At 43.0% G+C, this 18,122-nt stretch overlaps 1 protein-coding gene across 3 annotated transcripts in view; it reads left to right on the top strand.

Moving 5' to 3' along the window:
* CPED1 (cadherin like and PC-esterase domain containing 1) overlaps nt 1-18,122 on the top strand; it is a 261,549-nt gene that overhangs the window by 207,800 nt on the left and 35,627 nt on the right. For all 3 annotated transcript variants that reach the window (XM_029617076.1, XM_029617075.1, XM_029617077.1), the window contains 2 exons: nt 13,262-13,379; nt 15,107-15,243. In XM_029617076.1, the coding sequence (XP_029472936.1) occupies nt 13,262-13,379; nt 15,107-15,243 (255 nt within the window). The remainder of the gene's footprint in view (nt 1-13,261; nt 13,380-15,106; nt 15,244-18,122) is intronic.

The raw sequence follows: 18,122 nt of genomic DNA, 5'->3' as shown, positions 1-18,122 counted from the left end.
TGTGTGTGTGTGTGCGCGCGCGCGCGAACGTCAATGGGAGATTGAGAGGAAAGGGATTATTTTCGTTAGCCCTAAGATTTCAACTGGATTGGACATGTAAAATGATTTGGATGTTGACAAGGAATTCCAAAGTATTTAGATGTACAAAATAAATGAATAATGCAAATGTTGACTTTCACTTGCTTACAGACTCTGTGCTAACCATTCACATATTGTGGCGAACCATGGAAACTCCCCAGGGCAGCCAAGGAAACCCACAGTGACTTCCATTGTTTTATTACTTTTTCTTTTTTGTGACCCAGTGTTTTCTGCTTGCGCGTTTGATCTTCTAGCTCTATTGAAGCCAGCCTCTGCTGGAACTGTGTTGCCATGAGCCTTCATTCGTAACTATCCAGGGTTTTTCCCCCCCATTTTTCCCCTTTGCCCTCCCTTCCATCTGGCTCAGCCATCACAACATTCATCTTCGGTCAGGGGCCACAGACCTTACCTCCCTCTACAATGTGTTCCTCCTGTGCCCTGAGTCTGCCCACTAGGTTTTACCATTGAGCAATGGATGGGTTTCTTTTTTGCTTTTCATAGTAGCATCATAGATAATGGCAGAAAAAGATCAAGTGGACCATCTAACCTGCCCAGTTTTTCCTGTCCACATTGCCAATGTTAGGGCAGCTGCCGGTTATAGAGCATGTCCACCTGTAGGCTAACTCTCCTCATCCAAGACAGTTTTTGCCATCTTCCTCCATTGTACTTCATCCTCCTGAGCATTTAACATCCCCTTTTTAGTTCACATCTAGCAGCCTCCCCTCCCATGTCCAACCACAAGGTTCCACAATAATCCAAAAATATATCTGAACATCCAACCTCATACATCCTTGTTGCCTCTCTTTCACTTTCATACATTTTGGGCCTTCAACTGAGGTAGCCAGGGTTTAATGATCTGATATGCCTTATTAAGTGCCAGCAAAAAGATGTAAATCTTTTGCAGAATAATTGGAAGATGTGACAGGATATTGCTCACTCCCTATCCCGGACTGTTTCCAGATCACCAGAAACACAGCACATAGCCATGTGTTTGCAGTATAGACAATGTCTTTATTCCTAGTTCAGGCCTGCTACAACACCAGTCCCTTCCCTGAGACATCAGAGCAATCCAAATGTCTACAGCAGGTGTTTACCTAAAGGATGAGCCAAATTCTGTGCAACCACCCAAAAACTCCTTCTGAGCTGTACATGTCCCAGCAGCCTTCTGCTTCCTGTTCTTCCTGTGCCTACTACCCCCTGCAACCTGTAATTCTCTCTTTCTCAGAGGACAAGCAGTATGACAGGATATACACATATGGGTGACATCATCTGATGGAGACTGGCACAGAAAACGTATGTAAAAAATTCTAGAACTTTGAGACTCTTTGAGCATGCTTGGGTATGCATTATATGACATGGCCTCATGGGACCCTTTTAGTCTCTTTTTTTTTCCACGGTTCATGTTTTAAGTGAGTTTCCAAATTTTTGCTAGTTTTCACCATTTTTTTCAGTGGTTTTTCCTGTTTTTTTGACGGGAGTTCATCGAGATCGCCCATCAAGGGGGTCCCTCAGTTTTCCCTCCTAGTATTTTGGATAAGTGTTTCAACATTTCAGGTAAGTTTCCTTTCGTGTCTCTCCCTGGGGCGGCAGTGCACTTAGTGCCTGCTGCCCAATGACAGTTGCTGCCATTGATTTTGATATTGCGTGCCTTTTCTTTCGTGATGCCATGTCATTGTTGGGGTTGCAGCAGTGTCCTCAGTGCAGGAGTTGGAGAAGCAAGTCCAACAGACTGTGGAGAAGGCACTGCAGGGTCTCGGCATCGTTACACCGATAGCACCAGGACCAGCACCATTGTTCCTCAAGCCACTGCTTATTGGCACCATGCTGACATTGACATCAATGTCAGTGCCCGCAGTGGCATCAACACCCGTTAGGGCATCAAGCCATTGATAGCCAGTCCAGTGGTCATCCACAGTTCGTTGGAAGAGGAAGCTCCCTCCCCCCTGAAGACCAGCTTACCCTCAGGGTCCAGGCCTACCCAGCCTGTTGGCATCTGTTTTGTTGGTCCCCTTTTTTGTTGTGGGGGCCACCTGTAGCTAGGGATTTAGCTATGTGTGAGGCTGCCATCCTGCTTGTCCTCAGAGAAAGCAGAGTTGCTTACCTGTAACAGGTGTTCTCCGAGGATAGCAGGATGTCAGTCCTAATGAGACCTATTTGCCTCCCTGTGAAGTTGGGACTCCACTACATAGGTTTTATTCTTTAATTCTATGTTACAAGACTGAAGGGACCCTGCATGGCTGTATGGTATAATGCATGCCTGATCATGCTCAGAGAAGCTCAGTCAAAGTTCTAGAAACTTTGACATAAGTTTTCCGTGCTAGGCTCCATCTGATGATGTCACCCATGTGTGAGGACTGACAACCTCAGAGAACAACTGTTACAGGTAAGCAACTCTGCTTTCTTTCTTCCTTAAGGCGTTACATCTAGGCTTCTGTTTGCGAGGCTCTCTGTCTTCCTGATGGGCTAACTGTCCTCTCTTTTTGGGTTGCTCCTAACTTCGAAGCTCTTGCTTCATTCCAGTTTGTTTTTTTTCTCATCATTCCAGCATTTCTTAAATTATGATTTTCTGAGAATCAGCATTTTAGTGTTAATTCAAAATCTATTTCATCATTGTTTTTTCTCCTTCTCGTAAGCAGTATCACACAGGTGAACAGAGATGGTTAGAAAGTTTGGCAAGGTAAGATTAATTAGAAGATTATATTAGCTGTTTCTGCTTAAGGAAGGACCTTCAAATCTCGTGAAAGCAAAAATCATCAATAAAATCCTGCAAGCACCCAGAGCCCATGAATGTCTGCTGTAGATGGGGCTTGGAGTTTGTTTTCCTATGAATTTAGCTTGGACATTTCTAGAGTCAACTTTTTTTCTAGTCTGACTTTAAAACATGAGGCTTCACGTTTAATGGGAATAAATATGATAGAAGAAGTATTATCATTTAATTTGACTTATTTGCTTCTCATCTTTGGAGTGCTGACAGTGCGTAAATTTGCTCAAATCAGGAGGCTTTTCATCTCTGAGCTTGGCGTCAGAAATGTCATGGCACCAGCATGCATATAGGGGGCCTTGACAAATCTGCAAGCTGTTAAGAAAGCCCATAATGCATGGTACACCTTGAAGTCATAATAAGCATGGCTCCTGAGCTCCTTTCAGAGCTGAGCCACTTGGGGTTGGGTAGGGATGTCTTTGATTACAGAAGTTCGTCTCTTGATGCAAGTGACGTGCTCTGGTATTCCTTCTGCCTGCAGTTACTTAAATAGCAGTTTGTAATCTTTATGCTTTTGATATGGAACCTCGTAGATAAAACTCTGCGATTGCATTTAATTTATTTAGCACATTTCTGGACAAAAAAGTTTTGCCCAAGCATTTGTCATGAAAGGAGCACGCTCAGGCTGACCATCAGTTGCGAGCATCTGACGAAGGCTGCCTGCACCGGGGAGGGAGGGGGGAAACACTGGATGGTATCACCTTTGGGAATCCAATCAAAATCAAAGGAAACTGTCTGTTTAAACATATCCCCTGTGCACAAGTATGAACAAGAAAATCCCTGTTAAGTTGCCTTGTTGCACTTTGTTGCCAGCAGTCGCAGGCCGTTCTGGAATTTCGGGCTGCCCTGCGAAGCCTTGTGCAAATTGTTATCCTGCAAGCCCAAAGCTTTCTGATGCCGGTGTTAGCTTGAGCAGCCCTGCCAAATATCTGCACGGTGCATCCAGACCCTGAGGCTCCAAGCGGACATCGCAGTTGGACACTAGAAGATCTTAGCATCAATTCTTTTTTGTGCTTTATTTGCCTAGCCTAGCTGCATAGCAACAAAGTGGGCCGCGTTTGGTGCCAAGCGACCCGCCGATGTCCACAATGGGTTCTGTGCTTGAAGAAAGTGGCGCTTCTGTCCTCCCTCTGTGAGCATACAGGCTTAAAAGGGTTACTCCAAAATCTCCGCGTCGACAATTGCGTGGGTCTGCGCAACCCAGCTGATTCTCATTCCTCCATGATTTTGGAGAGTGAGACAATGTGCTGCATTCAATACCAAGTCCCAGAGGGTAGCCATTTGCAGAGCATTTCGCAATAATGTGGCTGAGCGAGGAAACGTCCACAGACAGAACGATCCCAATGGTATTACGTGAAGGCAGAGAGCATGCAGTGCAAACGTTTGGTGTGGGCATTTTTCTTCCACAGTCTTTCCAGTGCTCCCCTTGCATAGAATGAGCAGGGCGAGCACGTTAATTAGAAAAACGACAGCTCACCTGTATTGGAGTCTCTGGGACACAGAACATTTCTGGGGCATTTTTATGTGGACAGATTACAGGATTTCCACATACACAGAGGCAGCAGGGGTTCTCCCATGCTCCAGCACACCACTTGAAAAATGTATTTTTCAATGGGAAGAGCATGATACAAACTTTCCACAAAAAAGAAGATAAAAGACTCCCTTCCACTTCAAAAGGCAGAGAGACACATACCAGAAATGACCTCTATTAAATCTGCTAAAAAAAGATGTTTGGTGGAAAATGAAATGCAATGAAAGAAGGGAGCAGGATGGTGAAATTATATAATTTTCAACATACATATACATATACTTACGTACAGCATTGTGAAATAATCCCTTGAATGATGGAAGAAATAAAAGATCCAGTGTAACTGTGCATTGATAAAACTGGCCCTATGCTTTTTTAAGACATGTCTGTTATCCGCCATGTCTAGTACTTCTTCTGTCAGTTTTGCATCAGGCTTCAAATGACAACAATGTCACGAAAAACCCCAGCACTAATGCATCACACTCATGCACCAATAAATGCATGGAAAAAACATTTTGCTTTGTTATTCATTTCGTTTTCCGTTTATTTTGTTATCTTTTTCATTTTGCTTTGAAAAATATATAATTTCATTTTGTTTGTTTTGATTTCACTGCATGCTATTTTCATTACAATGCACAATAGTTTTTATAGCATGGGCTGTTTTCTCAATAGTGTGCATTAAAATGAATACACAAGAACACAAGAAATTGCCATGCTGGGTCAGACCAAGGGTCCATCAAGCCCAGCATCCTGTTTCCAACAGAGGCCAAACCAGGACACAAGAACCTGGCAATTACCCAAACACTAAGAAGATCCCATGCTACTGATGCATTTAATAGCAGTGGCTATGCCCTAAGTAAACTTGATTAATAGCCATTAATGGACTTCTCCATCAAGAACTTATCCAAACCTTTTTTGAACCCAGCTACACATAAGAACATAAGAAAATGCCATACTGGGTCAGACCAAGGGTCCATCAAGCCCAGCATTGGCCAATCCAGACCATAAGAACCTGGCAAGTACCCAAAAACAGTCTATTCCATGTTACCATTGCTAATGGCAGTGGCTATTCTCTAAGGGGCAGATTTTAAAACCTTGCACGAGCACGTACTTTTGTTCACGCAGCAGGCGTGAACAAAAGTACGCTGGATTTTATAAGATACGCGCATAGCCGTGCGTATCTTATAAAATCCAGGGTCGGCGCGCGCAAGGGGGTGCACATTTGTGCAACCTGCGCGCGCTGAGCCCAGTGCGCGCTGCCTGTTCCCTCCGAGGCCGCTCCGATTACGGAGCGGCCTCGGAGGGAACTTTCTTTCGCCCTCCCCCCACCTTCCCCTCCCTTCCCCTATCTAACCCACCCCCCCGGCCCTATCTAAACCCCCCCTTACCTTTGTCGGCAAAGTTACGCCTGCTGAAAGCAGGCGTAACTTTGCGCGTGTCGCCGGCAGCCCCGCTCCGTCCTCCGGTCCCAGGGGCGTGGTCGAGGCGTGGTCCAGAGGCCTCGACCACGCCCCAGGCCGGCGCCACGCCCTCTCCCGCCCCTTTTCAAAAGCCCCGGGACTTATGCGCGTCCCGGGGCTTTACGCGTGCCGGCGACCTATGCAAAATAGGTGCGCCGGTGCGCGAGGGCCCTGCGCGCGTAAATCCTGAAGGATTTACGCGCGTGGCCCTTTTAAAATCCGCCCCTAAGTGAACTTAATAGCCAGGTAATGGACTTCTCCTCCAAGAACTTATCCAATCCTTTTTTAAACACCGCTATACTAACTGCACTAACCACATCCTCTGGCAACAAATTCCAGAGTTTAATTGTGCATTGAGTAAAAAAGAACTTTCTCCGATTAGTCTTAAATGTGCTATTTGCTAACTTCATGGAATGCCCTCTAATCCTTCTATTATTCGAAAATGTAAATAACCGATTCACATCTACTCATTCAAGACCTCTCATGATCTTAAAGACCTCTATCATATCCCCCCTCAGCCTTCTCTTCTTCAAGCTGAACAGCCCTAACCTCTTCAGCCTTTCCTCATAGGGAAGCTGTTCCATCCCCTTTATCATTTTGGTTGCCCTTCTCTGTACCTTCTCCATCGCAACTATATCTTTTTTGAGATGCGGCGACCAGAATTGTACATAGTATTCAAGGTGCGGTCCACCATGGAGCGATATAGCGGCATTATGACATTTTCCGTTTTATTAACCATTCCCTTTCTAAAAATTCCTAACATTCTGTTTGCTTTTTTGACTGCTGCAGCACACTGAGCCAACGATTTTAAAGTATTATCCACTATGATGCCTACAGTTTTTTCCTGGGTGGTAGCTCCTAATATGGAACCTAACATCATGTAATTACAGCAAGAGTTATTTTTCCCTATATGCAACACCTTGCACTTGTCCACATTAAATTTCATCTGCCATTTGGATGCCCAATCTTCCAGTCTTGCAAGGTCCTCCTGTAATGTATCACAGTCTGCCTGTGATTTAACTACTCAATAATTTTGTATCATCTGCAAATTTGATAACCTCACTCGTCATATTCCTTTCCATATCATTTATATATATACTGAAAAGCACCGGTCCAAGTACAGATCCCTGAGGCACTCCACTGTTTACCCTTTTCCACTGAGAAAATTGACCATTTAATCCTACTCTCTGTTTCCTATCTTTTAACCAGTTTGTAATCCATGAAAGGACATTGCCTCCTATCCCATGACTTTCTAGTTTTCTTAGAAGCCTCTCATGAGGGACTTTGTCAAACGCCTTCTGAAAATCCAAATGCACTACATCTACCGGATCACCTTTATCCACATGTTTATTAACCCCTTCTAAAAAATGAAGCAGATTTGTTAGGCAAGACTTCCCTTGGGTAAATCCATGTTGACTGTGTTTCATTAAATCATGTCTTTCTATATGCTCTACGATTTTGATCTTGAGAATAGTTTCCACTATTTTTCCTGGCACTGAAGTCATTTATGTTTTGGATGGGAAATGACACAAAAAATGACACAAAAAAATATAACAAATATCGTTAATGTTTTCATGTTTTATTTTTTTTTAATTCTCTCTTTATTAAATTTTTTTTTCATGTTGTTTTAAAAGTGAAAGCACATGCTAACAAACTAATTGACATTGGGTCACCAGAAAAAAAAAAAGGTTTGTTGTTTCCATATTTTCTCTCAAAATTACTTTGTTCTTGTGAGCAGGACTTGCTCAGGATTCCTTCCCTTTCCAAGGTGAGGCTTGAGATTACAAAGTGCAACTTTTTTTTCCACATCAAGCTCGGCTGCTGTGAAGTACTTTTCCTTTAGCTATGGGGCAGGATTTAAAAGGGTTACGTGCGTAATCCTTTTAAACCCCTCCTGCGCACGCCGAGCCTATTTTGCGTAGGCTCGGCGACGCACGCAAGCCCCGGGACGCGAGTATGTCCCGGGGCTTGAAAAAAGGGGTGGGGCAGGGGCGGTCCGGGGCAGGGCGGGGGCGGGGCCAGAGGCCTCCGAAGGCTTGCTAGGCCGTGGGATTGCGTACCGACACTCAGCCGATGCTTGCAACCTACGCCTGTCCAGAGGCAGGTGCAACTTAAATAATAAAGGTAGGGGGGGGATTTAGGTAGGGCTGGGGGGCAGGTTAGATAGGGGAAGGGAGGGGAAGGTAAGGGGGGGGCGGAAGGAAAGTTCCCTCGAGACCGCTCCGATTTCAGAGCGGCCTCGGAGGGAACTGGGAAAGCAATCAGGGTGCACAAGGTGCACAAGTGTGCACCCCCTTGCGCGCGCTGACCCCGGATTTTATAACATGTGCATGGCTGCACGCGCATGTTATAAAATCGGGTGTAGATACAAAAATCTGGCCCTATGTGTATAAAATCTGATTCTATGAAGTTTAGGAAGAGAGTCAAAACCTGGCTATTTAAACAGGCATTTAACAGGCTCTAATTGATATATAGGAGCTGTACTGTTTATTGCTTATTTTTATATTATATTATATTATTTTTAGACTAATTGTTCTGCTTTACTATTGTTTTATAGGATTATTGCCTTTATAGTTAAATTTGCTATTATTGAAAATTGTATAGTATATATACTATTTATATTGTATTGTTGCTTATATTTTTGTTTTAGTGATTTATTTGAACTGTAAACCACTGAATTTGTGATAGAATTAAGTGTATTAAGAAAAATAAATAAAGTACGCTGTCACGTTAATGCACATTATTAATGAAAAGGCCCCATTAGAAATAATGGCAGCTGTGGTAAATAATGTGTGTTAATGCAATACTGAACTTTAGCGAATCAGCCTGATGTTTTCTGAGGAAGAGCCTTACATCATCTCACAATCTATAATCTGTATGTACGTGTGAGCCTTCAGCAGGGGTTATCTCTCAACTACTTTGTTGGTCTTCCTTAATTTTGTTTTTGGTGGCGGTGGCTAGGGACTGCTTTTCTCGTAAAGACTATAACAAAAGCAAAATTAATGTAAAGATCTCCAGTTTTGCAGTATGCAGGTTTCTTAAATATGGTACACCTTGAAGTCCTACTAAGCGTGGCTCCTGAGCTCCTTTCAGAGCCGAGCCACCTGGGGGTGGTTAGGGATGTCTTTGATTACAGAAGTTCGGCTCTTGTTGAAAGTGACGTACTCTGGTATTCCTTCTGCCTACATTGGCAGAAATCTGAAAAGAAGGCTTCTATCCAACCAGAAACATGAGATAACACAGTAGGAATACAATTATTTGGTTGTTCATTAAGGGCCGGATTTTAAAAGCCCTACGAGCGTAAATCCAGAGGAGTTACGCGCACTGGACCTATTTTATAAAGGCCCGGCGACACCCGTAAAGCTCCGGGACACGTCAAAGTCCCGGGGCTTTACTAAAGGGGCGGGGCGGGGTCAGAGGCTCTCGGCACAGCGGCCATTTGCTGCTGTGCTGGGGATCACGTGCCGGCAGTTGGCCGGCACACGCAACTTACTTCAGCCCCAGTTGTGCACCCCCTTGCGTGCGCCGACCCCTGAATTTATAACTTTCACGTGCCTGTGCGTGCAAGTTATAAAATCGGGCGTACGTGAGCGCGCGCCGGGTAGTGCGCACACATGTACCCCGCGCGCTGGTTTGAAAATCTACCCCTAAAGGTTTTATATATCTGTATAGGTCTATCCAATTTTCTATCTATGAATACTGATATAGAATATAATTAGATTACAATATATATATGTATATATTTAATTAAGTAGACTGTGATCGAAAATAACATGAACTGTTGATAATTACTGTTGTAATGCACTCTGTTTAAGAGCAGAAAGGAAGGATATGTGCATCTAATAGGCTGATAGTTCAAAACATTCAAGCAATGATTAATGCACTCGCTCTTTAGAGGTATTTCATATGAAATGTTAAAAAAAACATTAAGGAAGCTCAACTATTTTTCAGCTACTTTGCAGACTGGCACAGATCCAAAAGAGTCCCCAAGGGCATTTTTCTCAGTCCTTACTTTCTCGTTGGAGGGGGGTGGTCATGAGATGTGGTGGGGCACTGGGCATGACTTCCTTCATAGGTCCTCCACCTTTTTAACCCTGGTTATGCATGGTCAGAAGGCTGCTGGTTGGAAAGCTCCTCCTTTTCTGTTCCAGTTTCATACGAGAGAAATTGAAGTTGGGTGCAGTTTAAGTCAACTGGAAAACATAAATTAATATTCTTAAGCAACTGGTGGATACGTAAAGCAGTTTCATCTTTATAGAATTTCTTGCTATGGCCATCATTTTAATTTCAGGAAATGTTTTATTTATTTAAAAAATAATTTCAGATATTTATTTCAAGATCCACTATTTAACTTTTTGCTGTAAGCTTTTTTTTTTATTATTATTAATTTACTTACCTTTCACAAAGTTAAAAGTTGATTTTTATATTTTACTACTAAAGTGAGTAGTACATTGTATCATTGATTTCAAACTCAGGCCTTATTTTGTATACTTTTTAACATTAAAATCCAATATTCATTTAGATAATATTGTAAATCATTTTGTCTTCTTTGATACTGAGTTGTATTTTTAATTGGATATCTAGAAAGAGAACAGAATGGATGTCTTCCTTCTGGTAGAACGGTTTCCGTGGTGGGAAATTCAGTATGTTTTGCTTTCCTCTAACTATCTGTATTTTTCCCTAGTCCAGTACAAGTTGAATCTCTGAATCCTTTAGTTTGGCGCCTTATTTGTCACTGAAGTTTGTCCTAGTTGTCTTCCCTACATATCGAAATGCAGAAGTATAAATAAATTATAGGGATGACATAGCTCTTATTTACAATTAATAAATCCATCTGTGGCCAGCTTTTGGACTCGGGAAGAACAAACGTTCAGTTTCTGAGCCTGGGCCAGCCAGCGCTGGAGATGCTGCCTTTACAGCCCCCCGGGGGAGGAGGGGACACCTCAACCATTGCTCAACAGCAACCATTAGTGGCCATACTCAGGGTCCATCCATACTGGGTTTCAGGGGCGCTGAGGGCTAAGCCGGGAGGGGGACATCAAATGGATTCGGGGAGGGGGAGATCTGGGCAACTGAAAGGTCATGGCCATGTAGCCCAGCAGTGGTTGGCTGTGATTATACTGGAAGCCCAAAGGAGCAAGAGGAAACTGGAAAGCAAATAAATAAATACATTCTACATATTCTCTGTTTCTCATGGCAAAATGGTTTTATTTTTCTGGGCCTATTTGCAAAGAATGCGCCGACTACCCTTCAGAGGGACACTAAGGGGTCCATTTATCATGCGAGTGCGAGACTATTACACACAATCTCTGCGCTCAGCGCGCTGCACCAGCCTGAGTATCCCAGCACTGGATGGATTAATTCTCCAGCGTTTAGATAACCAATCAGCAGGCAGATGCTAGATTAGCATGGAACTGCCTGGGCTGATATTACATGTGCAAATCAGATTATTTGATTGCCTGTAAGGACCAGGGATGTGGTCCTTAACAGGCAATCAATTAATAAAATGTCCCATTTCATTTCAGTTCAATTAAAAAAAAACGGATGCAAGTTTGGTCATTTTTCTTTAAAAAAAAAAAAAAAATATATATATATATATATATATATCGGCCCCATCGGAGAAGAAAAAACATTCTCCTGGGCTCTCCAGCCCCAATCTCCCCTCCCCAGTTCCTCTTCTCCTATTGAAGAACCTTCATGGGGCAGGAGGGATCCCCAGATGCTCCTGCCCTGCTGCGCTGCCATTACAAATGGCTCCAGCAGATTGAGGCTGAGTTGCTAATGAGGTGGAAGTCTGCTGCATTTGTTTGAGCTGCAAATGAGTCCTCAAGGAGTTAACACTGAGTCACAAATTCATTACTAATAGGTTTTCCAGGCACTGTTATTGTAGCCAGTTATTATCGAGTTTATAAGGGAATTTGCTAAGGAGCTTTTCATGAGTTATTAAGGCGTTGTTATTGTGTTGTTAAACTGTTAATAGGGATGCGTTTGAGTTGCTTTAGAAACACATGGGGTTAACTGTCAAGAGTATTAGCAATCTGCAAAGTCCCAGGGATTTGCCACATGTCAACAGAGCCTGCCAATATTCTGAGAACTAATGCAATATAGCATCACATTCATTTTACTAAATACCTGCTGTGCGGCAACGAGCTCATGGATTTCCAGTTTTTGATCAAATATTACAGTACATAATTGCCATGGTCTGCTGATTCCTAGTGACACTCAGTCGCATGTCAAGCATATGCTAAATGAAGATTTAATTGTTTTGCCCCAGCTCTAAACATTTTTTGGTCCTCCCTGCAGTGCACATTTTGAATTCTTAGCACTTTGTCCTTCTTCCGGCATAAGCTCTCTCAAGAGACATCACTCCTTGCAGCTGTACGACGTTTAACTCAAAGGAACACCCCGCGTAGGATTTTGTCTGTGTTGCTTGCATGTCTGTCTTTATTAGATAATGGGTGTCATTTTCAACAGCACATCCGGGTCAGGCAGGAAAACACGCAAGTTGCACCAGTTCTCAAAGCAGACGCCCGTGCAGGAGGCCACTGTAAAACTTAACCCCCGCTCGCTCACACCTACTGCAATGTGCCCAGAAAGAGTCTTGGAACATTTACGCGCGCACTTTTGAGAATCGAGTGGGTGAATATTAAAAGCTCAATGCGCACAGCAATCAGAGGATACACAGATATGTTGGGTTGGTGCGCACCAAGTGGATTTTAAAAGCCGCTGTGTGCACGAATGAAAGGTTTCCATAAAGGGGCGGGGAATGGGCCCGGTCAAGAGATGAGCGCACAAATACTTGTGTGTACCGGCACGCACCGGAGTCCCCTACCGTGTAACTCTACTTCTGCTATGGATGAAGTGTAAGTTATAAAACAAAAAAATCTAGGCAGATCAGCAGGGTTTTGAAGGTCAGGGTTGACAGGGGGAAGAAAGATTATTAAACTAGGGGGGTTTGGAAGTCCTATCTCTTAACTGGGCGAACTGGGAAAACTGGTAATGACGGCGCACGTGTCTTTGGTAGAAGCGGCCCTTGCGCACGCAGGCATCACCCACATAAAATTGTGCACATGTTGTGCAGGTGATCAGGCTGTTTTATAACATAGGCACATATAAGTGCGTTTGTTATAAAATGGATGAATCCCTGGCATGGGCCGACAAACACGCGCTTTGAAAGTTACCATCTAAAGGTACTCGCCCAAGTCCCAACTCTTCCCCGGCTCCATTCCCGGGAATGCCTCATCGCAGGTCCTATGTGAGGAAGTTCACCAGGTACACCGTATCTCAGGTGGGCAGTATAGTATAAGCCCATTTCTGCAGGTGTAAACATTGCTTAACCCAAAGGTGTTCCTTTGAACATTACCTTCCAGCAGCTGTGTACATCTGGTAGTGCTCCATTAATAATCCTAATAAAATCCATTTGATTTCCTGCAGGACTGTGGTTTGATAATTCAGCCAGAGGAATCGTGTGGCCTGCAGCCGTTGTCCACTGAGCACCTCATGTCCACGGCGCAGGCAGAGCCAAAGACCTGTGATACTGGAGATGAGAAAGGTCAGTCCTAAATCCATAACTCCTTCCACAGACAAAAGAAACCCCACACACTCCTGAACTGCACAAAACAATTTTTTTTAGCTGATTCGTTGGGCAGTCAGAAAAACGAGACCACTGCAAAGATGTCTTCAGTCTGATTGTTATTTAATTTCTGATGAGATTTCTGTGTTTTTTTTTTGTTTGTTTTTTTTTTAATTTGTAAAATTTTTATTAAAACGAAAGACCAGGTTTAACAGACCATATGGAACAGCAACAGAACAGCAAAACTCCTAGGCAGCATCGTTGCCTCTTTTTACCTTCGTAACTTGGCAGTACTGCTGCACTGATCCCCATCCGAACCCTGTGCAGTCATCACACAAATAGGTGCAAAGCATGAAAACAGCACAAACAGCTGAAAGTTCTACATTTTTTGCACGAATGGGTACAAAATATTGGACTGTGCCAACATGCATCCTGAAACGTAGCATCAGCGAAGTTAGATACTGAATTCCAGTTACTAGTTTTCCTCAGTTATAAAGTGCATACAGCAGACTAGGTTCAGAAAATGGAATATGGGGTTGGGAAGTGTTCGCCAGGTGATTCGTCCCTGTGTAGAGACCGCAGCAAAGCTCTTGAACCTGCCACAGGAAGCCCTAGATCTTAAGTACCATAAACTTTGAATCCCTAGGGAGGTACATTCAAATGCTTACTCTCCACCAGCAGGCATTGTTATGCATTGGCTTTCTCTCAGTCCCCTCACCTCACCTCCCAAACCTAATAAACGGGCCGATTAAAGTACAGTGCGCTCCGACGGAACGCACTGTTAACCCTCTATTGGACGCGTGTTTTCGACGCGCTAGCGTCACCCCTTATTCAGTAAGGGGCCGAAAACGTGCATCCAACCCCCCGAACCTAATAGCGCCCGCAACATGCAAATGCATGTTGATGGCCCTATTAGGTATTCCTGCGCGATTCAGAAAACAAAATGTGCAGCTAAGCCGCACATTTTGCTTTCAGAAATTAGCGCCTACCCAAAGGTAGGCGCTAATTTCTTCGGGCACCGGGAAAGTGCACAGAAAAGCAGTAAAAACTGCTTTTCTGAGCACCCTTTGACTTAATATCATGGCGATATTAAGTCGGAGGTCCCGAAAGTTTCCAAAAGTAAAAAAAAAAAAAATTTGAAGTCAGCCCGCAGCTGTCGGGTCGAAAACCGGACGCTCAATTTTGCCGGCGTCCGGTTTCCGAGCCCGTGGCTGTCAGTGGGCTCGAGAACCGACGCCGGCAAAATTGAGCGTCGGCTGTCAAACCCGCTGACAGCCGCCGCTCCGGTCCAAAAGGAGGCGCTAGGGACGTGCTAGTGTCCCTAGCACCTCCTTTTGCCTGTTTTTACCGCCGGGCCTAATTTGAATAGTGAATCACGCGCACAGGAGACTTTACTGTATCGGCCCATATGATTGTTCACAGTGGCACAAGCCAGGCGTAGAGTCAAAACTGGGCTTCTCACATGGAAGAATAGTTGGGTCATTAGATCACCTCACCTCACCCCTAAGATTTTGTCTGCTAGAATACCTTGGAATATATTGCTGTTCCATTCAGAACAGCAGGAAAAGTGGTAGTTTATTTCTTAAGACTGGAGTCTCTGATTCCTTTTTTCTGCGGGCAGACTTCGTCACAGGACAGAAATAGGGATTTTCAAACACTGCAGTTCTTGTGCCGTTTTTATTGTTTTGATTTGGTTTTTTTTTCAGGACAGTGGATTGTCCCTTGCCTCAGCTGTTCTGACAACCGAACTTGTGACTGGCGAGCCATAGCATGGCAGCCCTATAGCTGTCAGTATGCCGTTCTGACGAAGCCCCAGCTGCAGCGGTGCGTAGCAGGTCGAAAGGTACGTGCTGCTCCTCATGGCAACATATGGAGGGTATCTTTAAGAGAAACAAGAATCGACCCCTGTGTATAAGAAATGAAAAATATCAATAGCAAAATAATAGCTTAGTAATGTATGTTTATCAAATATTCATTAGATATGTGCACCAAAAATACATGGTAATATATCAAAGAAAATTACAATTCTTTTTCAAAACCATACCCATTGTAGCATGCAGACAGTTCGTATGTTGAATTTGAGTCTTAAAAGTGCCCTCAACCCTGATTTGGAAAGACTGGACTCCATCACTAAGATATGCAATTGCATGCTTGCACGAAAAATCTGCTTCTTCTGTACTCAAAGCATGGCGTTGGCTTTGCACACTGATCTTACTTGTCTTATTTCACGTTCTCGTTCAGGTCTTGCATGATGCTCCCGCAGTGATTTCTTGGATAACCTCTTCTTACTAAGTATGCCGCTTTATGTATGCATAACATATGACTGAAATCTCTGGTGTGTCACTCTGTTGCAGCTGTTTCGGATGCTTTTTATGTAAAGTAAGTAACGCTATTACCATACATAGTGATTAGGAGAAAAAAAAAACATTTGGAGTATGTCAGACCTTATTGATATGCAAAAAACCCCTAACTTTATTGCATACTCAATGGCCACAAAACTGGACTCTTTGCAGATTGTTACATGTTCTAGAGATGTGATTCGGCCGAACCTTTTGGTTCGGCCTTCATCAGCCCGCCGCGGGAAATTTCATTTCCCGTGGTTCGGGCCGATTTTTTTTCAGTTGTCCCGAACTGAAAAAAACCCCAAAACACCCCAACCCTTCAGATTGAATTAATTACAATCCCCCCCCCCTCCTGACCCCCCCCCAAAAACTTGCCTAAAGTCCCTGGTGGTCCAGCAGGGTTTCCAGGAGTGATCTCTCACTCTCGGGCCATCAGCTGCCAGTAAACAAAATGGCGCCAGTGGCCCTTTGCCCTTACCATGTGACAGGGGCTATCAGTGCCATTGGCCAGCCTCTGTCACATGGTAGGAGCAATGTACGGCCGGCGCCATCCACTCACATGCATTTTTCTTTGAATAATTCTTCTATCTGTTAAAAGATATTGCCACCTGCAAAGAATACAGTTGTTTTCTCTAGGACCAATATGTCTACAAGACTAATTGACATCAGCTAGTTCCCTGTTTGTTCTAATACACAATTAATATTACAAAAGAGGCCCGGAAAAGTCACCATTTCAAAGAATAAACACTACAAAAAACAATACACTCATAAAAGAACATATTAAAATTGTAACGTATGAAATGATGACAGAAAAAGGTCCAAGTGATGCACCTAGTCTGCCCAGCATGGTTTTTAAATAAAGGAAGATAATGTATCTTCTGGTGGTATTTTCCTCTACGGCTGCTATTCAGGAGTTAAAGATTGTTCAAAAGTATGAAAATAAACACATTTTCTCCACACTGTTTTCTTATGGTCTCTTTTTTTCTATTTGTTAGCTCCCCATTCAGTTGTGGTCTTGAGTTGGATATTCATCCCTCTGATAAGTTTTGTTACTTGGAATTATTGTTGATGTGTAGTGTGATTTGGAAATGTCCTATTTTACAAGTTTCTTGTCTGATATTTATTTTGGTTCATGAATTGATAAATTCATTCAATAAAAGAAAAATTCCCCAAAGAGTCTCATCCCCTTTCTGCATGCTTTATCTTGCCCTCATTGCCTTAGCAGCAGCACTGCACATCAAGAAGAAACCATTCCTTTATACACAATACATGCCTACTTTTTATTAATTTGAAACTTCGGGCTCCACTCTAATCCTCCTAAGATAGGAGGCCTTAACACTTCAGAACTAACTACACAGAGTAAACTAGCACAGAAAGGACTTGGGGATGGGTAATGGGATATTCTTTTGCTTTACACAACATAGGTTTCCCCACCCTTCAATAAGTTATAACTAAAACACATAACAGAAGAGAGGTATATTGTAAACTGAACAAGTACAACAAACACACAGACACACACACATATACAATCCCTATACCATGATCCAGAGTGTAAACCAGCAACCAAGAGGACAGTATTTTGATTTTCATTTATGTTTAATTTTGTAAATACATTTTTTCTATAGTGTTTGCTTTTATTTCTGTTGTTTGTTAATCTTTGCCATGCGTTGCTTAGTACTTTGTATACTAGAAAAGATATTAGTAATGACCAATGTGTGAGTGAATTATGTGGACAATAGATTGTACGAGAGAGATATGGCTATATGTAGCAGTTTAGTGATATGTATAGTCTGTAGGATTGGATCCTGCTTGCTAATGTATATGAACAGAATGCTAGTTCTGTATAAGGGGGGTCCACTGGAAAATTGTTCATTTTGTTTTGTTTATTCAAAATTAAATAAATAAAACAAAAAAAAGAAAAGGAAAGACAAAGCAAAATGAAAGCATCCCTTGGAGCACTCTCCACTCAAACACACAAAACCTCCTCCTTGCCCACAATTCTTGCCTCTTTTGACTTGCCAACAGACAGACACTCAAAATCAACCTCTTTCTCACACAAACATACAGATACACACACAGGGAGGATAATTTTCAAACATGTATGCACAGCAGCATAAACACTTGTATATGGCCGTGCAAAGTTTTACCATAGTATTTTATAACCCCTGAATGTCATACACATACATATTATAAAATATGCACATTTTTATCCCGCAACATACACGCTTATGCATGTTTACAGCCGAATCATGCATTGAACACGCACACTTTTCCTACCATTTAAAAAATATGCATGTGTACATTTTACACATGAAAGTAACTAGGACTTACTCACATAAGCTGGCCAGTTTTAAAACATCAAGGAAATTAACCAGTTTAC

This window comes from Rhinatrema bivittatum, chromosome 9 (genome assembly GCF_901001135.1).
Source record: "Rhinatrema bivittatum chromosome 9, aRhiBiv1.1, whole genome shotgun sequence".
In the NCBI taxonomy this organism is placed as follows: domain Eukaryota; kingdom Metazoa; phylum Chordata; class Amphibia; order Gymnophiona; family Rhinatrematidae; genus Rhinatrema; species Rhinatrema bivittatum.
The sequence above is the reverse complement of the archived record's forward strand: the minus strand, read 5'-3'. Positions and strand labels throughout refer to the sequence as shown.